This window comes from Euprymna scolopes, chromosome 9, assembly GCF_053919585.1.
Source record: "Euprymna scolopes isolate OS-2025 chromosome 9, ASM5391958v1, whole genome shotgun sequence".
In the NCBI taxonomy this organism is placed as follows: domain Eukaryota; kingdom Metazoa; phylum Mollusca; class Cephalopoda; order Sepiida; family Sepiolidae; genus Euprymna; species Euprymna scolopes.
Window position 1 is genome coordinate 84,107,655 of NC_136490.1, and position 19,576 is coordinate 84,127,230.

The 19,576-nt window shown below is 33.8% G+C and overlaps 1 protein-coding gene across 2 annotated transcripts in view; it reads left to right on the top strand.

Annotated features, from left to right (window-relative positions):
* LOC145284737 (protein furry-like) overlaps positions 1-19,576 on the top strand; it is an 881,988-nt gene that overhangs the window by 774,879 nt on the left and 87,533 nt on the right. For both annotated transcript variants that reach the window (XM_080133679.1, XM_080133680.1), the window contains 3 exons: positions 1,545-1,764; positions 7,480-7,570; positions 10,226-10,290. In XM_080133679.1, coding sequence (XP_079989805.1) covers positions 1,545-1,764; positions 7,480-7,570; positions 10,226-10,290 — 376 coding nt within the window. The remainder of the gene's footprint in view (positions 1-1,544; positions 1,765-7,479; positions 7,571-10,225; positions 10,291-19,576) is intronic.

A 19,576-nucleotide genomic window follows, 5' to 3' on the forward strand; every position in this document is an offset into this window, starting at 1 on the left:
AAAATCATAAGTAGCTATAGATTTTGCTTTTATTCTGGAGTTTATTTTATCTAATTTTTCTTTTACTAGTTGTGAATTATTTACCACCCAAAATAGATTAATATTACTATAGAATTTTCTTTTCTGGTGGGAATTATTTATTTGATTTATAATTAATTTAAATATTTTAGATATAGCTTTACTTAAAGGTTTAGTAATGCACGTCTTTGAACCTACAATAAACCTAGCGCTAACTGGATTTTTGTGCATTTTAGGTATCTAATACATACATGGAAGTTTTTTGTTTTTTTTCTTCTAACTTTAATCCTACTTTTTCACTAATAATACTATTATTCAGATTAATGCTATCTAAATTAATATTACTTACTTTATAGGTATCTAAAACGTTACCTATAATTCCTACTTCTATCAATAAACGTTGTATATAATATTTTTTATATATAAAAGCTATATTGTTTGCCACTTTATCAATAGGAACTATTACAAACTTGTCTTGAAGTATTTTAAGTTCCTCCAGTATTTCTGATTTTGAGGATTAGTTTTTTTTTTAGGGTTTTTAAATTTTTTTATACGTTTAACCTTTTCACTTACGCATTCAAGTATATTATTTTTCCATGCGTCAAACATAGACTATGCTAATTTATATTTCTTTACCATAGACATAATAAAACCTTTTAGTGCTTTAGTTACTTCTTTAATGCATTTAGTGTAATTTAGGCATTTAGCTCTCTATAATTCGGACCTTTACTAAGGAGTTTTCTTAATTTAGAATTATTTATTATCTTTAAATCTCCTGTAATTACATGTTTTATCTCATTATTACAGAAAGGAGAGGAATTACATTCACATTTTGGAATATTTATAATATTATCATTTATATTTATATGTTCTACAGTTTTTTTATAATTGAAAACCTTATATATATATATATATATATATATATATATATATATATATATATATATATATATATATATATATATATATATATATAAAAATCCCCGAAACAGTGTTTCATGGTAAACAACTGATGATCCCTTGAAAAATAAATTATTGGTATTATAGTAACTTCGAGAGCGAGTTGATGCAGTGATTGCAGGTGATTAAATGACTTACTGACTAGATGGTTTTCTAATAAATGATAAAAAATATTTTTTTGTATAGTTTTAAAGGTTAAAAACTTCCAAGACTATATATATATATATATATATATATATATATATATATAAACACATGAGAAAAAAAAAGAAAGCCAACCTGTTAAGTACAACAAACATGTAAACATGTGAAATTACCACAAGTAAAATTTAGCATTTCACACAACACTGAAAAATAATTTTCATGTGTTCACAAGCAAAAGATGTACAAATGAACAATAAGTTGTTATTTAAGAGATGAGTTTTTTTTTTTAAACAAACTAACGTCTACTTTCATAGTCTTTCATCATTTACATATTTTGGATATCCCATATTTTGTATTGGCTTCCTTGTCTGTTTTGTTCCACCTCTATTCTATATTTAAATCATTTATCTTTCTCTCTCCAGCTCCTACCTAAACCAAGACAAAGAATCTGTAGAGATTTCCTCTGATGATCCTTCTCTTTTGCATTTCTCTCTGAGAACTGCTATCGAGAAATCCCTGTATTTTAATATTCAATCTGATGAGATTGATGAGGCTTGGAGATCTCATCTCACCAAAGTTATCCAAGAATCATCGCCTGCATCTATCAGTATGACATGCCATATCTTTCCTAGACTTTATAAGGTCAGTATGATCTTCATTTTCTTTCATATCAGCAATTTATTAATAAGCTGAAATAGATGACGTATTAATCACTTTCTTTCAGAATGTCTCAACCCAGGAGTGTACCCTGCTTGACTATGTTGCTGATAGTGTAAATGCAGCACTCTCTTTAGATTCAAGTAATCACATCCATGTATTTGGGGATTTTAATATTTACTGTAGAAATTGGCTTCATTTCTCAGGCTGATAAAAGCATGCATAGGTTCTATATTATGCATTCCCTTTCACAGTTTCCTGACTCACCTAGCAAATTGTAAGGATCAGCAAACCATGTTCTTGATTACATTGACCAAGGTTTGTGTAACAACTGGCCAGAGCCCACTCAGAAATGCAGATCACCTTCACTCTACACTTTCTACCTGAAGCTGAAGAGTCATTGCTTAAAATGACAGTGTGCAAGTGAGATAACAGGTCAGATCAAGCAGAAATTCTGTAGCAAGCCCCACTCTCCCCAATAGTACAGTTTAACCTGTGTACCTGCTATTGTGTATAAACAGGAAGCATTTCACACATTCAACCACAAATTAAATACAAATAGAAAAAAATGTTTATAGCATCAAGAAATGATGGCATCACTCATCATCTAACAATTGTAACTGTGTACTAGCCACAGCCAAGAGAAAGTATACCAAGATCAGAAAATGCATTGAGTCACAAATTAGGGACTAACAACTTCTGGAAAATCTATAATAGTGTTGTGAATAATGAGCAATCAATAATTCTCACGCCACCATGAGGTCATATGGCAAGGGATAAGGTTGTCCAAAAGTTTGCACTGAACTCCAAAAGCCACTCCCTTCCAAATTTCTCACTATAAACAGGAGCCACACTTGATTTTCTGAGCATTTCTGCTATATCATAAAATCCTTTAAATCTACAAAGCATGTAAATCTGGTTTTATCCCTGCTATATTAATAAAACAAATGCTCTGCTGAGTTGGCTCTTGTCCTCTCCAAACTCTACAAAAATGCTTTGCAGAATCTTGCTTCCTTGATAGCTGAAAAATTACCTTTGTAGTATTAGTATTCAAGAAAACTAGTGAAATCAGTCTACTTCTGCTGTTCATTAAAATCTTTGAATTAATAATCAGTCTAGTGATAGTCCTAAACATCTTTTTGGCTAGCAGTATGGATTTAGATAAGCCTGTTTTACTGCAGATATCATAATAGTTATCTCTAGATGCATATGCATTGGACAAAGTTGTGAAAATAGGTTGGTAGTGCTTGACATAACCAAAGCTTTTGACAAGTTTTGGAATGGCGGTTTACACATGAAAATCAATTTGTACAGTTTACTGGATGAATATTAAATATAATCAGATTCTTTTTAGAGTCAGGTTGTCCTCGATGACCATATTTCTAAAGAGCAAGACATCAATGCGGTTGTATCCCAAGGGTCAATCCCTTAAGCCATTATAGATCCTGATTTTCATAAACGACCTCTCTGATGCAATTGTGTCTGAGATGTGTATATTTGCTGACAACATCATACACTATTCTCAACATGCAGGCAAAGTAAACACACACACACACACATGCAAGGCAATGGCCAAATTCATAGAAAATTGTCTCCAGTCTATAGTAGAACGGGTGGCATAAATGGGTGGTAACAATTAATGCTTCTAAAACAAAGCTTCTTTATTTAAACAGTTATAAGAATTCTTTCCAATTACCAATTGCCACGGCAAATAGCACCCTACCTAAGAATCCATCATGTAAACTCCTTGGCCTAACATTCACAGTTAACATGAACTGAAACAGGTACATATAAAACATTACCAAGGTTGCTGTAAAGAAGGTGGGCTCCCTATACTGTGCTAAAACCCTTCTCCCATTTACTAGTATCTTTACAAAGCCACCAAGCATGGAGTATTGTTGTCACATCCGGGCTGGTGCACCATTCACTAGCCTCTCCCTCTTATGCAGGGTTCAAAAAAGGTCTCTAATCTAATCGAGGACAACCTGACTCTAAAAAGAATCTGATTATATTTAATATTCTATTATATCTAATAGATCCCATACTGTCTACCATGCTCCAGCCCCTATCCCATCAGCGAAATGTTGCATCTCTGTGTTCGTTTTACAAGTACTTTTATAGAATGTACTCTACTAAACTTCCTGCACTGATGCCCCCTTAATGTAAATATCTCTGACTTGATGGCCATCAATCAGCTAAATCCCACCCCTTCACTATATATATCTCAATGTGCCAGAAAGTTTTTACTCCAATGTCTTTCTTTCTTGTATTGCTCCCCTTTGGAATTCTCTTGCTGTTCACTGTTTCTCAGACTGTACCAATATGCAAAAATGAAAATGTAGTGTTAACAAACACCTCATTGCACATCTTTCCACTTCGGATGCTCCTGTAGGTATGACCCCCTAATTCACAATAGCTCCTTATTTTGAACTAATCTGTATTCACCTAACACTTCAACAGATTTCCATCCTCAAGAAATTTTTATATCCTTAACCAGAAAATGCTTAACAAACATAAAAAATAGTTCTTTCTCTGATTGAAAACTTGCTCATTAATTTCTTTAAAGTAAATAATTTATTTTGAAGAAAAAAAGCAATATCATTTTTGCCTTTCTTAAATTTCTAATGTCTCAAATTTCAAACACTATTTCAAATGTGCCAATATTACTTTATTAAGAAAATTACTTACATTCATCTGTATTCACCTGACTGATATGTATCATTTATTTGGAAGACTTTGTCCATATTTACTTGACCAAAACTTTCAACATTCCATTTTTATTGACCTGACCGATTAATATAACTTTTTTCAAAATTTCATCCATTTTCACCTGACCGATACATAACGTTCTTTCAACAATTCATCAGTCCATATTAATATAACTTTTTTTTCAACATTGACAGTCACAGATCACTTTCAGTCAGCACTACATCCATATTCACTATCATTTATTTTCAATACTCTATCCATATTAACCTGACCAATTCATATCACTTTCTTTCAATACTTCCTTTGTAGTCACCTGACCAATAGATATTAAATATTCATCTAACATTGTAGCAGAATGGGAAAACATTTTTTAATTCTCTCTGAATGAATTATGAAATTTGATAACATTAATTTTATAACTTCAAAGTGTTTTCATTGTTGTAGGCATTTAATATGCATCTCATAACATTTCAATACTTAAGGAACAAATAGCATAAAATGAGGTTTAAAATGTATTCATACTTACGTTTATATATTTCTTAGATTTAGCGTCATTTGCAACAATATGGATTTAGACAAGCCCGTTCCACAGCAGACATCCTAACTGTAATCTCTGAACATATTCACTGGACAAAGCGGGGGAGGGCAGAGCGGTAGCTCTAGATATATCTAAGGCTTTTGACAGGGTGTGGCATGAGGGTCTCCTCAGGAAGATTAGATCATACGGTATCGCTGGTAGAATACTTAACATAATTAAATCCTTCTTAGATAAGAGAAAAATCCAGGCTGTCCTTGACGGTCGTACATCTAAACAATATAATATAAATGCGGGAGTGCCCCAGCGGTCTATCCTTGGACCTCTACTGTTCCTGATATTCATAAATGACCTCCCCGACAAAATTGCCTCTGAGATGGGTATATATGCTGATGACACCACACTCTATAACAGGCATGACAGGAAAACAAATGAACACATATCTAAAGAAATGGCAGAAACACTAGAGGATGACCTCCAATCTGTAGTGGAATGGGGACAAAAATGGATGGTCACGTTCAATGCCACCAAGACTAAACTAGTTTCATTCAATAATTACAAGAAACCTTCTCTACCACCAATAGCAATGGCCAACGACTCTTTATCTGAGAGTACGTCTTTCAAGCTCCTTGGCCTAACGTTCACAGGAAACATGAGTTGGAACAATTACACTGAGGGCATTTCCAGGGTCGCTGCAAGGAAGGTGGGCTCTCTCTACCATGCTAGAAAACTACTAACACCCGAAAGTATTATGACGAGATCCCTGGCAACACCAGATGATCTTGCTTTTCAAATAGAGGAAGAGAAGATGGAAAAATAAATAAATATAATAATGAGATTCTCGAGTTGGCAGAAAAAAACAATACAGGGTCGTTTTCTGGTTTAGGTTAGAACAACAATTCAAATTATTAAAGAAACAATGTTCTGTTGAAAGGTACAATGACTTGGGTTCAAAAGGTCTGCTTTGGTGTCTGTGAGATGTTGTCATTGGGTCCACCTGTTGTATTTAACTACCAGACCATCAAGCCAAGTGATAAGTTAGTTGGACAGATAAATAAATAAATTGAACCTAGGGAGAGATATGGTCATTAATGAGGGAGAAGGTTCGGGACAAAAGAAAGAGAGAGGAGGAGTAGAAATTAGGGAAACAGAGGGAGGAAATTCAAAAGAAGAAAAAGGAAAGGGAGTACAAATTAATACGATAAAAAAAGAGAGGGAGAGGAAAGGAAAAAGAGAAAGAATAACTCCAAAAAGGTGAAAGGAGGAATTTCTGATTTGATAAAAACTATTGGCTTTTTCGAGTTAGGGTCTTAGTGCTTTTTACTGACTGGCATTCGAGGCGTCCACATCGCTCTCACCCCGCCTGGGGGGGGGGGGGCGAAACCCTCATAAGAGCTAAGTCGAAAAGCTCTTGTTCTTAGCTGGGAAATTGATTAGTGGAACTTAAGTATACAACCTGCATCATGAAGTTTGGGGGTCAACCACTAGACAAGTAAGAATGTATCCCTGCTTGGTTGCATCCATGGTCCTGTGAACTGAGAGCGACAAACACAGCCAGAAGTATATCACAAGTAGGCTCCCGTGAACCAGGATAGCAACGGATGCGGCCCGGCCCTAGGAAGAAGGGGGGTTAGGGTTATAGTATCCTGTACCTCTATAAGGCAACCATTCGCCCATGTATGGAGTATTGCTGTCATATTTGGGCTGGTGCATCGGCTACTAGTCTCTCGCTCCTTGACAAGGTTCAAAAGAGAGTCGCAAATCTGATAGGCCCTGAACTGGCATCTAAGCTTCAGCCTCTGTCCCATCAACGAAACATTGCATCCCTCTGCCTGTTCTACAAGTATTTTAATGGTGAATGCTCTGACGAACTGCAAGCACTTGTGCCCCCACGACGTGAACACCCTCGACAGACCCGACAGGCTGCAAAATCCCACCCCCACACTGTAGAAATCCCTAGATGTAAAAGATCTTTCTACTCCAGTAGTTTCTTCCCCAGAACCGCTAGACTTTGGAATTCCATTCCAGGTCCCTGCTTCCCCAACTGTACTGACGTGCAGATGTTCAAGTGCAACGTGAACCAACATCTTGCTGCCCAAATCCCTACATAGTACCCCAGTAGTTGTTGCCCCTGATAAGTAGCCCCCTACACCAAAGTGGCAATGTGCCTTGTTTGGGGTGAAAATGTAATAAAAAATTTTTTTTTTTTATTTTATGAATTAAGTATATTTAAGAACTCTTTAATAATAGCATTTCTACTTTTATTATTCGAACTAAAATACATTTTAATCTTAATTTCCTTTTTACTTTTATAATTAATTATTTAGAATGTTAAAATCAACACAAATTTCAAAAATGAAACCTTTTCTTTTCAGAAATATTTTTATTATCTTATTTATTTTATAAAATTATGTCTTTCTGTCAAAGTTAATGTATTTTTTGTGTTTATTTTCCAGGAACTTTGGAAAAGGTTAACAAGTTTTACAAAGGAAGCTTGTTATTACATTATTAAAACATCTTCTTTGTCCAGTTTGACCCAAAAGCTCAATATCCTTTTAGAACTTTATGAGAAATTGTTTTCTCTACAACTTTTTTGTTTTTCAACAAATATTTCTACCTATGATGGGGTTGCTACTTTAATTGACCTTGATGATTTTGATTGCATATTTTTCAATTCAACTTTGTAAAATTTCTCTTTCTTTTTATAATTCTTACAATTTTTACTCTGTTTTTATTGAATTTTTCTTGGATTTTATTTCTAGTCCTATGATTAACTTTCACTAAACTCATAAATTTCATTAAAGGTGTAATATTCCTGGTAATTTTCATTGTGACTGACTCAAATCTTCACCTTTTGATTTATATCTCTCCCTGGAGAATGACAGATAAATTGACATTGGCATATAGCAGCTTAAACGATCTAATTTGCATGATAATGTGATGGGCTACTTGCTAAGTTGCACATGGTGACTTCACAGACACACATGCAACTTTCTGGCGTTTTTTGCTCTCAACAGAATATCCACACATTCTAGATGAAAGTAAAATTTATTTAAATACTAGCAGAGTTACTTGGCGTTGCCTGAGTTACAATGTGAGAAAGAGATTGCTTTAACATTAATGTTGTCAGCCAGATATATTATCACCGAACTTAACACTTATTTGTAAGTTTGGTGTTTTCCTAAGTAAACAGTTCAGACATTTGTTAATCTGACTTTAAAAAAAACACTCATAAGAAAAATCGGATTTGAAGTTTTAAGATGATTTTATCACCCACGTAGATGTGGGTGCACGTAAATATTCAGCAGATAAAATAAAAATTCAAGACCACTTATTGTTTTCCCCAGAGAATTTTATGCATGTGATATAAATTTCATAAAATGGATATACTTGAAGTTTTAAAGGAAGCTTGATCATCAAAACTCATTTGCACAAGGAGGGTATGTAGAGATTTGAAACTACTTCTATTGTCTTCTCCAGAAAATTTAATACATAGAATTTTAATTCTATAAAAATACATTTAGAGTTTTGTATTATGTCTTCATAGTTCACTTACATGTACACTTGGAGATTTGAGAACATTTCCAGTAAATTTGACATGAAAATGCACATTTGGATTTGATGTAGATTCTCTAACCTTTCTTTTTATAGGAAACGCACGCATATACAGAAACATTAAATTATATATTATAATTATAAATAATAATATATTATCTATATATCTATCAAAGAGAGAATATGTGTTTGAGGACACTTTTGAACCTATTTATTCAACAAATTTTGGATCTACAGATTTGAAATTTGGTATATAGAGTATTCAGACAGGTAGAAAACGTTTTAATCAGTTTTCATCCAGAGAAAGGGGCTGCTAGGATGTGAAAGTTGAAAAATTGATACTTGTGGGGCAACGGATTTTTATCTGTTTGTCAACTGTTTCACAACTACACATGTGTGAGCATTCATATAACAGCATCCTTATTTTAAGAATAAGTAGGGTTAAAAGCACTTTTTTAAGTCATGGCAAGCTGGCTTAATGGTTATCATACTTGACTCACTATCTTTAAGTTTTGGTTTCGATCTTAGCTTGAGTATTTTTTTTTACTTACAAGAAGTGAACTGTTTAGAAAAAACATGTCAGTTTCTTCCTGTTTTTTTTTTTTACTTCTTTTTACTTTTTTTAAAGGAATTTAATTTAATACCTATGATATTTCTGTTTATAATAAACTAGCAGGCGCCCTGGCATTGCCTGGTCATAAAATATACTTAAATATGATATTTTAATTAATGCAGATTTCGTGTTTATTATCATATTATATTGGACCCAATATATTGTAATGATTTTAAAAGTTAAAAAAAAAATGACTCATGCGCCACTACCGAGAATTGAAACCAAAACGTTTAGCTTACGATTTACTTTTTCTTTGACGTTAATGCCTGAGCTATGAAAACATGTTTGCTGCAAGACTAAAAATTAAAACGTGAACTAAAAGCTATTAACTACACATGCATATTCATGATGCCATCGTTCAAACTTCACCTGATAAATTCCATTTTTTTAATTTTTACATTTTTGCACCGATTTACCTCTGCTAAAACCTAAATATAAAGTTTCGCATGAGTCCGAATACCCTATATATTAAGTTTCATGTCTGTAGACTAAAAACTGACAGAAGAGATTGGTAAGCAAAATTTTTTAAACAAATGCATACGTAAATATATATAGAAAGAGGTTTGTGTTTGCTATAAGCTTTTTATGCAAATATTACGCAAGTATAAACCATGTACAATATCTGCATGAATATAATTACACATAATAGTTAACTAAAGATGATCATCCCATAAGAAAACCGAAAAAACTAATAGGGAATTTATTAAAATGAATGTTTAAAAAAATATGTAAATTAGCTAGATCTTTTGCAGATGAATGCAATTCTATGATCCATATATAACAAACTTGTATTTTCTGTTTAAATAGAAAAAAGAGTTTTTAATATGAAAATCAATACACGCAAAAAAAAAAATTTATAGGAGTTTAGATAAGAAATGTGTGTTAATTAAAATATAATATTTATCCATATTTAACGACAGGGCAACGCCGGGTGGTCTGCTAGTATATTATATTATATATGTTATAATATATTATATAGATTTCTTCTGTTTGCTTTGTTCTTAAAATCTTTTTCTAATCCTTAACCATCTTACTGCAGACATTGGATCTTCTTTTCACCCATATAGACTGCCCTTTTGTTTTTACAGATCCAGACATAGTAAGTTTTTAATTCTTATATTTTCACTTAAGATTTTTTCAAAATTTCTCAAGTTATGGCAAAAATATGAAAAGCAATGAATGCAATTTTCCAAATGTTTTAACACTAGCAACACTTTTACATTGCATCGCTTTATCATTTTTTGACACACCATGACTTTTTTTTTTCTGTTTTGAATTTTGGCTTTCAAAAATTGACTTTATAGCAAAACATAAAAACCAAAAAATGTGTTTACTGCAAGACCGAATATATTCAGTACGGATTTAGACATATAAAAGTGGCCAACTATTGAAAGTCCAATAACTCATCTTGCGATTGTCTCCTTTTGATTGTAAAAATCCCACAATCCTCTTTTACTTTGTGCCTCAATAAAAATTCTTCTTTCTATCCATCCACACGTATTTATATTTCCTCCTTTGAATTTCAGCTTTTTTCTTATCTTTATTCCACCAAAAATGCACCACTCAACATGTTCAGAAGAGATAATGGAAACTAATGGAGCAGATTATTATTCGATGGAGACGAAACCAAATACAAAATTTGAGAAATTAAATTCTTAGGCCATTTACATATGCTTGGCCTAAAAGACACCATTTTTAGGCCCTGTTAGAGATGGGCAGGATAATGAGAGAAATGAAGAAGTGTATGTGGAGCTTGTACAGTTCCTAGACGATAAAAGCTTATCTCTGATAATGAGTGAAGCCGTTGATAATAGAAGAAAAGCCCTCGGAATATTATGGAAACACTATGCAGGAAAAGGAAAGCCGAGAGTTATTTCTTTATATACCCAACTGACATTCCTTAGAAAGAAAGCTGACAAAAGCGTTATGGACTCGGACATATTAATAGCACTCAGAAATACTGGACAAACAGTGGGTGATGCCTTAACCATCGCAATGATACTAAAAGAATTACCTGGCCAGTTCGACCCTTTTTCTATTTATGTAATCCACAGCAACAAAGAACTAACGTTCTTGGTATTTAATACCGAGCTTCACAGTTTTGAAGAAACACTAAGGCACAGAGACCAGTCTAGCAGTGATGATGTCATAAAATTGACTTTTTCTTTTTCGAGAACTACAAAAGAAACAATAGCTGTGACGAGCGAGACACCCTGTGTTTCACATATGGTGGGAAGGGACATATATCAAAAGACTGTTAAACAACAACAAACGAAAAACGTAGTGTAACTACTGTAAAAGCACCACTTACAAGAGAGAGTTTTTCTGCTATAAACATAGGGATATCATGAAAATGTAGCGGATATTAAAGAAAACACACCCACATTCAAAACAGAAGACTATTAAATACGAAAGGCGATATCACCCATGGGCTTACTAATCGATGTAGGAGCCACTTCCCACATCATTAGAGACAAAAAGAAATGAAAAAATTTGGATCCCACATTCCAGTCAGAAAACCACAATATTGAATTAGTGGGCGGAACGAAAACCAGTGGCATAGCGTTAAAAAGAGAAGACGCTGAAATACACCTGCTAGATGAAAATGGAGACTGTGCCAGTTAACTTAAAAATAACATTACTTATACCCTCCTATCTGAAAGACATTTTCTCTGTAAGCAGTGGCATAGTATCAGTTTTTGCCGCCCGGGGCGGTCGGAAAATTTATAATTACCTGTTTTTCCCCCCATCCTCACCCTACCCACTGGCTTGAATATAATTACCTGTTTTGCCTCCCCGCCCAATGCTGGCATATGACAACCTGTTAAAACTATCAAAATTTCAAAAATCCCTCAAAATATTTATTTCCATTGAACTAATGTTTACACAATTCTCTTCAGATTAATGTTTACACAATTCCCCTTTTTTTAAATTTTAGCTTAATTTAACAATTTCTTTTCAATAATTTGAATAATAATAAGTATGTAAACATTGATCTGAAAGGAATTATGTAAACGTTAATATGAAACAAAAGAAACCAAATATTTTTTCAAAACAAAAACGTATAATTCAAATTATAAAAAAATGTTAAATTAAATTAATTGGCTACACAAACAAATGTAATAATAAATTTAAATGAGAAAATTTGGACACCTGAAAATATTATGAAATGATAAAATCATTTTTATTTACTTTTTTGTTGTTATTAAAGTTCGAATTTTCGCCAAATAACATGGCTGTATCAAAGAGAGGATAGTCCTATGTAATTTTCTTTTTCTTCATAATGTTATTATTAAGCGCCCGAGCCTCTCGAGAAAAAAAACGTCTTGTATCGGCACTTTCTTAAATCCTTGTGTGTAATTGCTTGGTTTAAGCACAAAATTTAAGAAATGGAAAGTCACACATTTTAGAAAACATTTTTTTATAAATTTAAATGAGAATATTTGAAATTTGAATTTATAAATTTAAATGAGAATATTTGAAAACATGAAAAGGTTTAGAAATGATAAAATCATTTTCATTTACTTTTTTATTGTTATTTTCGAATTTTCACAAAAAACATGGCTGTATCAAGGAGAGGATGGGGCGATGTAGTTTTCTTTTTTTTTTTTCTTCATAAAAACGTCTTGTATCCATGCTTTTTGAAATCCGTGTGTATAATCGCTCGGTTTAAGCACAAAATTTAAGAAATTTGTTGTTGTTACTAATGTTTTAATCCTTTATAAAAATAGTTAATTTTAAGAGGTCCATTGATTTTGTCTTTTCCTGAAGCTTTCACAAAATACTGTAATCTCTTCTTTTCAGCAAAGAATTTATCTTTTTCTATATCTTTGTCAACTTCACCAAGCTGACAATCATAATTATCATCAAGCAAATTTGACGGTGTAAGAAAAGCGTATTACTTGCAAGATTGTGAACTTGTTGTAATCTGCAAGATATTTCTTCAGTCAACCTGTCTGTGACAGACAGCATTTCCCGTCTCAACTCAGTATCAAACCCCAGTGCTGCATCAGTCAATCATTCACCACCCATTCGTTTCTTTTTGCGAATACGATGCCCCATGCTTATCCCCATTTCAGAGCAGAGGTTTTTTTTACCCGTCTATTGCAGTGTCCACCATCTTTTCTCTATTCTGAAGAAGGCAATCTCTCAATGTTGTCAGCCTGACAGAACTTTGTTGCAAATCCAGCCCCTTTTCTTGAAGATACTTCTGGGCATCATTGATTTCTGCGAGAATAGTTTTCCAAAGGCTCAGAAATAAAAGAAACGGAAACAACAATACCGAGTTGAGAATTAAAGATGCATCTGATCTTGTGGTTGCATTTTCTCCTTCTTCTGTGAGCTGTTCCAGGACAATGACGACTTCCAATTTTTTTACGACAACATTTACAGCATTTGCTCGACTACTCCATCTAGTTTCCATAGTCCGCTTGATACTTAGATCGGTCAACTGACTCAAGATGTCCTAGCAATGTGTAGATGCAGAAAAGAACGAGAATAACCGGTCCAGTATGCCAAAAAATGTAACAGAGTAAACTGCTACAGAAGTGGCATGTACACAAGCCAGATTTAATGAATTGTTAGTGCATGGAACGAATAGAGCTTTTGGGTTGATTTCAGGGATTCGTTTCTGCACACCCGATCGATGGCCTGCCATAATAGCAGCATTGTCAAATGCCTGGTCAATACAGTCACCAATCTGAATCCCATCGTTCTCCAGTTCTATCAAAATCAGTTTAGAAATGTCCTCCGTGCTTTTACCTTTTGTCTCGATGGAGCAGAGAAATGACTCCTCCACTATCACTTTATTTTCGTCAATTTTTACGTAGCGCAACATCATCTAGTCCTTATGAAATACATCAGGAATGCTATCAAAAATTATGCAAAAATATTTGCTTTCTTTGATCTGATCGATGATTTTCTTTCTCACCTGCTTTGCCAAAATGCTCACCAATTCATTTTGAATTTCTGGTGACAGATAACAAGTAGCGATTTTCTTTCCCAAATGTTCACGGAGCACAGGGCCATACTTGGCCAATAAATTTACCAATTTAAAAAAATTCCCTTTGTTTTTTTTATCTCTTTCATCATTATGGATGTCTTCTCGGTGACCCTGTAGTGCCAGATTCTGCTTGGCAAGAAACCTGATGATGTCCAGCAATTTAGCTAGAATTTCCCGCCACTTCTTAGTTTCCTTCTCAAAACATAGTTGTTCTACTTTGTCAACTATGTTTCTTTCAGCAAATCGGATCTCTAGATCCTTCCAGTTGAGAAACGCTTGAGCAATATTAATTAGACGTAAAATGATTTTTCATTTCAGAGACATTGTAGCATTTTAGAACACTAACTAAAAATTAATTTTTTTCCTCATGGAAATAAATTCTGTAAGCCTTTTTTAAAGGGGTCTAAGCGATTATGCATAGTTTTACAACCATGCCAGTCAGACTTCGGCTTAGTGAACAACCTTTTTGGTATAAAGTTTCAAATTGTTTTTTAGTCTTTATTTATTTTTATTTTTTTTATTTTCTATTTTTAACCTCACAAAATTCCTCCCCCTGGTATGTGCCGTTCGTGATATAGGGACACATTTTCCGATTCCAATACCTCCAAAAGTTCTAATTTTTTAAAAATTTTTCGGTATAAAATTTAAGATATCTTTTTAGCTTTTATTTATTTTTTCTATTTTCTATTTTTTACCCCCTCAAAATGCTGCCCCTCTGACATGTGCCATTCGTAAAATAGAGACACATTTTTCTGATTCTGATATCCCCAAAAGTTCCGATCTTTTACAACAATTTCAAATTTTTTGTTAGCTTTTGTTTATATTTATTTATTTTTTCTATTTTCCCCTCCCCGCCCTTGCTACACCAATGTCCGTAAGAATGCTACTAAAAATGGAGCAATAGTTATTTTTAAAGAAAACAAAGACGAACTTGTACATAAAAATGGTACAAAGTTTAAAATATATGTACAGAAAAGACTGTACTATTTAATGACTGCAGAAGATGAAAGTGCCGAACTGCAACCTCTTTCCCTCAGAAGAGACGTTGCAAGCCTGTCTCTGCTTTATCATTATTTTCATGACAGGTGCTCATCTGAGCTTCAATGTATGCCCCCCCCCCCTTGCCAAACTTTCACGAAAAACACTTGTCTGGCCAAAACCACTATCAATAATTTCCCACACCCTTTATCTGTGCCTAGACCTAACTGTAGATTCCACGATCAAAGCTTCTTTCTTAAAACTGCACGCTTGTGGAACTCTCTTCCGATTGCCTGCTTTCCAGCTGACTTCTGATTGTCTTAAAGTCCGTAAACAAGTTCTTGATGAACCGTCCCCCTAAGTAATCCAATTTACAAAATTTCCACTACTTATGTTTACTACGCTATAATCACATTGACTAATGTATACCCATTAACCCTTATCCTCGAGTGGCCTCCGGGCTTTAATAAGTCGTGATTCTTGTGTAAAAAAAAAGACAGCTGCCATCAATGCTACGATGTCCACACGTGGCATAAAATATGTGGTCACTGTAATTACGATGACCTAGCAAAACTACCCACTGTAGTTTGTTTGATGAAAAATAAAAACACCAGCAACAGTGACATCTGCTTTCAAGGAAAATTCCTCTAAAGTAGAAATAAACACAAACTGACAAACAGACAACCAGAAAATATTAAATTTAATGCACTTATAGACCCGGTAGATTTAAACAGAAACCGATATGCTGTCTCATTCACCAATGATTTCTCTGGTGCTGTATTTGTATATTTTATTAAAAATAAAAGCGACACTACATTCGTCGCTGAAAGATACATTGCAGATATTTTTATTTCTCCCTATGGAGAAATAAAAATATTGAGATCGGACAATGGCTTGGATTTCAAGTCAAATTACTTCCAAAAATTTCTCCGCAAAAACAATATAAAACACAAAACCTCGGCACCATATTCACTTCACTAGAATGGAACAGCCAAAAGAAATTAGCAAACACTGTGTGAAATGGCAAGATGCATGATCGTAGAAAGTGGCTTGCCCAAAACTTTATGGACTTATGCTGTTATGACATCTGTGGTTATATGAAATAGATGCTTCAACAATCACTTAAAATAGACTCCTTCTTGTTAACTATTATGACATCTGGTTGTCTTGCTTGGATAGTTTTATCCGTTTGTATATCCATGTCTCATAGGATTCTGTAACTTTCGTTTTCAAGTACTGCTATTGGTTTGTGCTTGTACGATTTGTCTGGGTGTTCAAGATGTAATTGCTTGCATGATTCCCACTGCCTTCCCCACTTGATCATGTTTATTTTTATATTCTTTTTGGGCTAAGTTGCTGCATTCACTGAGTATATGGCTTATTGTTTCATTTCTTTGTCCATGGAGTCTGAATTTACTGGTTTCTTGTGTCTTTTTGATCGTTGCTTTGATGTGGTTGCTTCTCATTGCATTATCTTGTGTGGTTCTTATTAGGAATTCTCTATTTAGGTTTCCTTTTTGTAGCCATGTCCAGATAGTTTCATCTTTTATCATTCTTATGAATTGCCCGTGTAGCAGTTTATCTTCCCATTTTTCTTTTCTCATCTTAACTCTTGCCTCTCTTTTTATTTTGTCCATTTTTCAGTGTCTATTGCAACAGGCAACTATTCTTTTGGTGTTCTGCATTATGCATCTTTCAAATTTTTTTCTTATCGTTTATACAGTTTTCTATACAAACCAATCCCCTTTCTCCATCTTTTCTTTCCACATAGAGTCAGTCAGCATCATCTTTTTGGTGTGCATTGTGCATAGTCATGAGTTTCCTGGTCTTCTGGTCAAGATGCCTCAGTTCTTCTTATATACCAGCCAGAGTATCTTATGAGTGACACTGCCCATGTGTTTATACCTTTTATTAGGTTTCTAGTATACAGTTTAGTTTCCAGGAGTTTTCTTGTTCTCCTAAGGTATTCCTTTCTAATTTTCTCTTGCATTTATTTTGCTTTGATGGTGTCTGCTTCCAGAACCTCCAAATATTTGTAGCTGTCATATTCACCTAGTGCTCTCATTTTGATTTGGTTGGGTAGTTTCATGCCTTACATTACCTCCATTTTCCTCTTCTCCTGATCAATAGTGCATACTTTTCCATACCAAATTCCATTCAGATCTCCTTGCAGAAGATTCTAGTTGGGTCTGTTAGCATCTCTAGTTCTTTCTTGGCTCTGCAAATAGTTTTAGGCCGTCCATGTACATTAGGTGGTTCATTGTTTCATCTGGATTAGTGAACTTTTATTTGGCTTGGCACTTTCTTAATATATTGTTAAAATGCATTATTGCTACAATAAACAGTAGTTGTGATAGGGAATCACCTTGGAAAATACCTTTTTGTAATTTAATCTCAGTTATGTATTGTCCATCAACTGTCAGTTCAAGTCTCCATGTTTTCATTGCATTTTCAATCAAATTAATAATCTTGCCTGTACATTCTCAGACATTCTATTATCCATGACAGAGGGATGCTATTGTACATTTTCATGTAGTCGATCCATGCCATGGCTATGTTCTTTTTTCTACTTTTTACCTCCATCAGGATCTTTTGGTCTATCTATAATAGGTCATGTGTTCCTTTTTTTCCCCCATTTTGGCATCCTTTCTGTTCCTTAGGGAGTAGTCCACAATTATGAATGGAGTAGTAAATTTGTTCCCTCAGTTGTGCTGTTAGTATTTTCTACATTGTTATAGGCCTCTAGTTACTGAAGATAGTTCTTTTTGCTGTCTTTTTACGCCAGGGTGGTTCTACCTTTGGTCATCCATCTTGGCACGTCTGCTTCGTAGATACATCTTTTCAGGTTCTGAATTAGTCTTTAGTCCCAACTTTTGGATGTTGGATTTTTTCTTGAACATCAGTTCAGTTCCTTTGACTTCAGACATTCAAGCTGTACATTAACTATTTCAACATTTCTAACAGGTAAGCCTTTTGCAAATTTGGAAAAGAAATTGCTTCATCAATCTGATTAAGCCATTTATAGTGGCTTTTCATTATGGTTGCAAGTGTTCCAATTTCATTGGGAATCACCTTGACTTCTTTACATTCCCATAATCTAACCAATTCCCATGTCAGATCTTTATTACTTTTTCTGGGTTTTTTTTTCTGGTTTTGAAACGGCATTCTATGTTAATGATTGAGCAAGTTCTTTCCTTTTTGTTTAGAAAAATTATGTCATGTTTGAAATGTTCAAGTACCTTATCAGTTTGTATGCGCATGTCTCAAAGAAGTTTGACATTATTGTTTTCCTGTACCATTTTTGGTTTATGCTCATAACACTTTTATTGTGGTCTAATTCATAGAGCTTGCATATATGCCAGTGGAGAACCTAAGTGACTTTGTCATATTTCCATTATCTATATTGATGTTGAGCTAGCAAAAAGCATTCTGAAAATATATGCACTAATGTTTCTTCCTTTCGTTACATGGTGATTCTGCAGTTTTGTCAATGTTTGATGGAACTAGTGCGAATGGCATGTTATTAAAGTGCTCTCGGTAGATCTTTTAAGATCACACATGAGTAACCAATTCTAGTTGCCATTATTTCTAAATTTAGTATTCTTAAAGAATACACTGTAGTTTTTTCCAAATAATATTTCCCCTCTCTTTTTAAACCTCTGACTTTTTCATCCCGGGTCTTAGTATCTTTTCCCTTTTAACTTCATGAAGAAGAGTTTCTTTACTTCCAGAAATTTCGTTAAACTTGCTTTCTCCATATTTATCACATCTTCAACACTAAGAAAGTCTTGACTACCTTATTTTCTTGGTAGATACAATCGATCTCCTTTTTAGCAAAAGCCTCATAAATTGTAAGCATTTTACATATTTTTGCATCCATATATTTTAACTTTTCTACATTCCAGTCAAATATACCAGCGGTATATCGAATGATTGCTGCTACTGCTCTAGCATTGATGACATTGTATTTTGATTATGTAAGTGAGATTCAAGAATAATCCTTAATATTCCCTTGTTCTCAGCTGTAACCTGATTTTCATTTCCATGTTCTTAATCTTAGCTTACAGTATCTCCAAATATGTGTAGCCTCTCTCGCTATCAACATTCTTTATCAGCTTTGCTGTTGAAAGTTCAAGGCCATCTGAGTGGATGAGCTTACCTTTTTTCATCACAAGAATAGCAAATTGGGTGGTGCCAACTTCAATCTTATGTCATTACTAAACAATCTGATCATATTCATTAGAGTAGTAAGCTGGTTTTCATGCTTTCTAAAAACTTTAAGGTCATTTATGAATGATTTACTGTAGGAAGTCCTTTTCCAAGTTTATATCTGCTTTCACATTTCACAAGAAGTGTCAACGGGATCAAGCTGATGACACTGTTTCAGTTACTTTTGAGTTTAGAA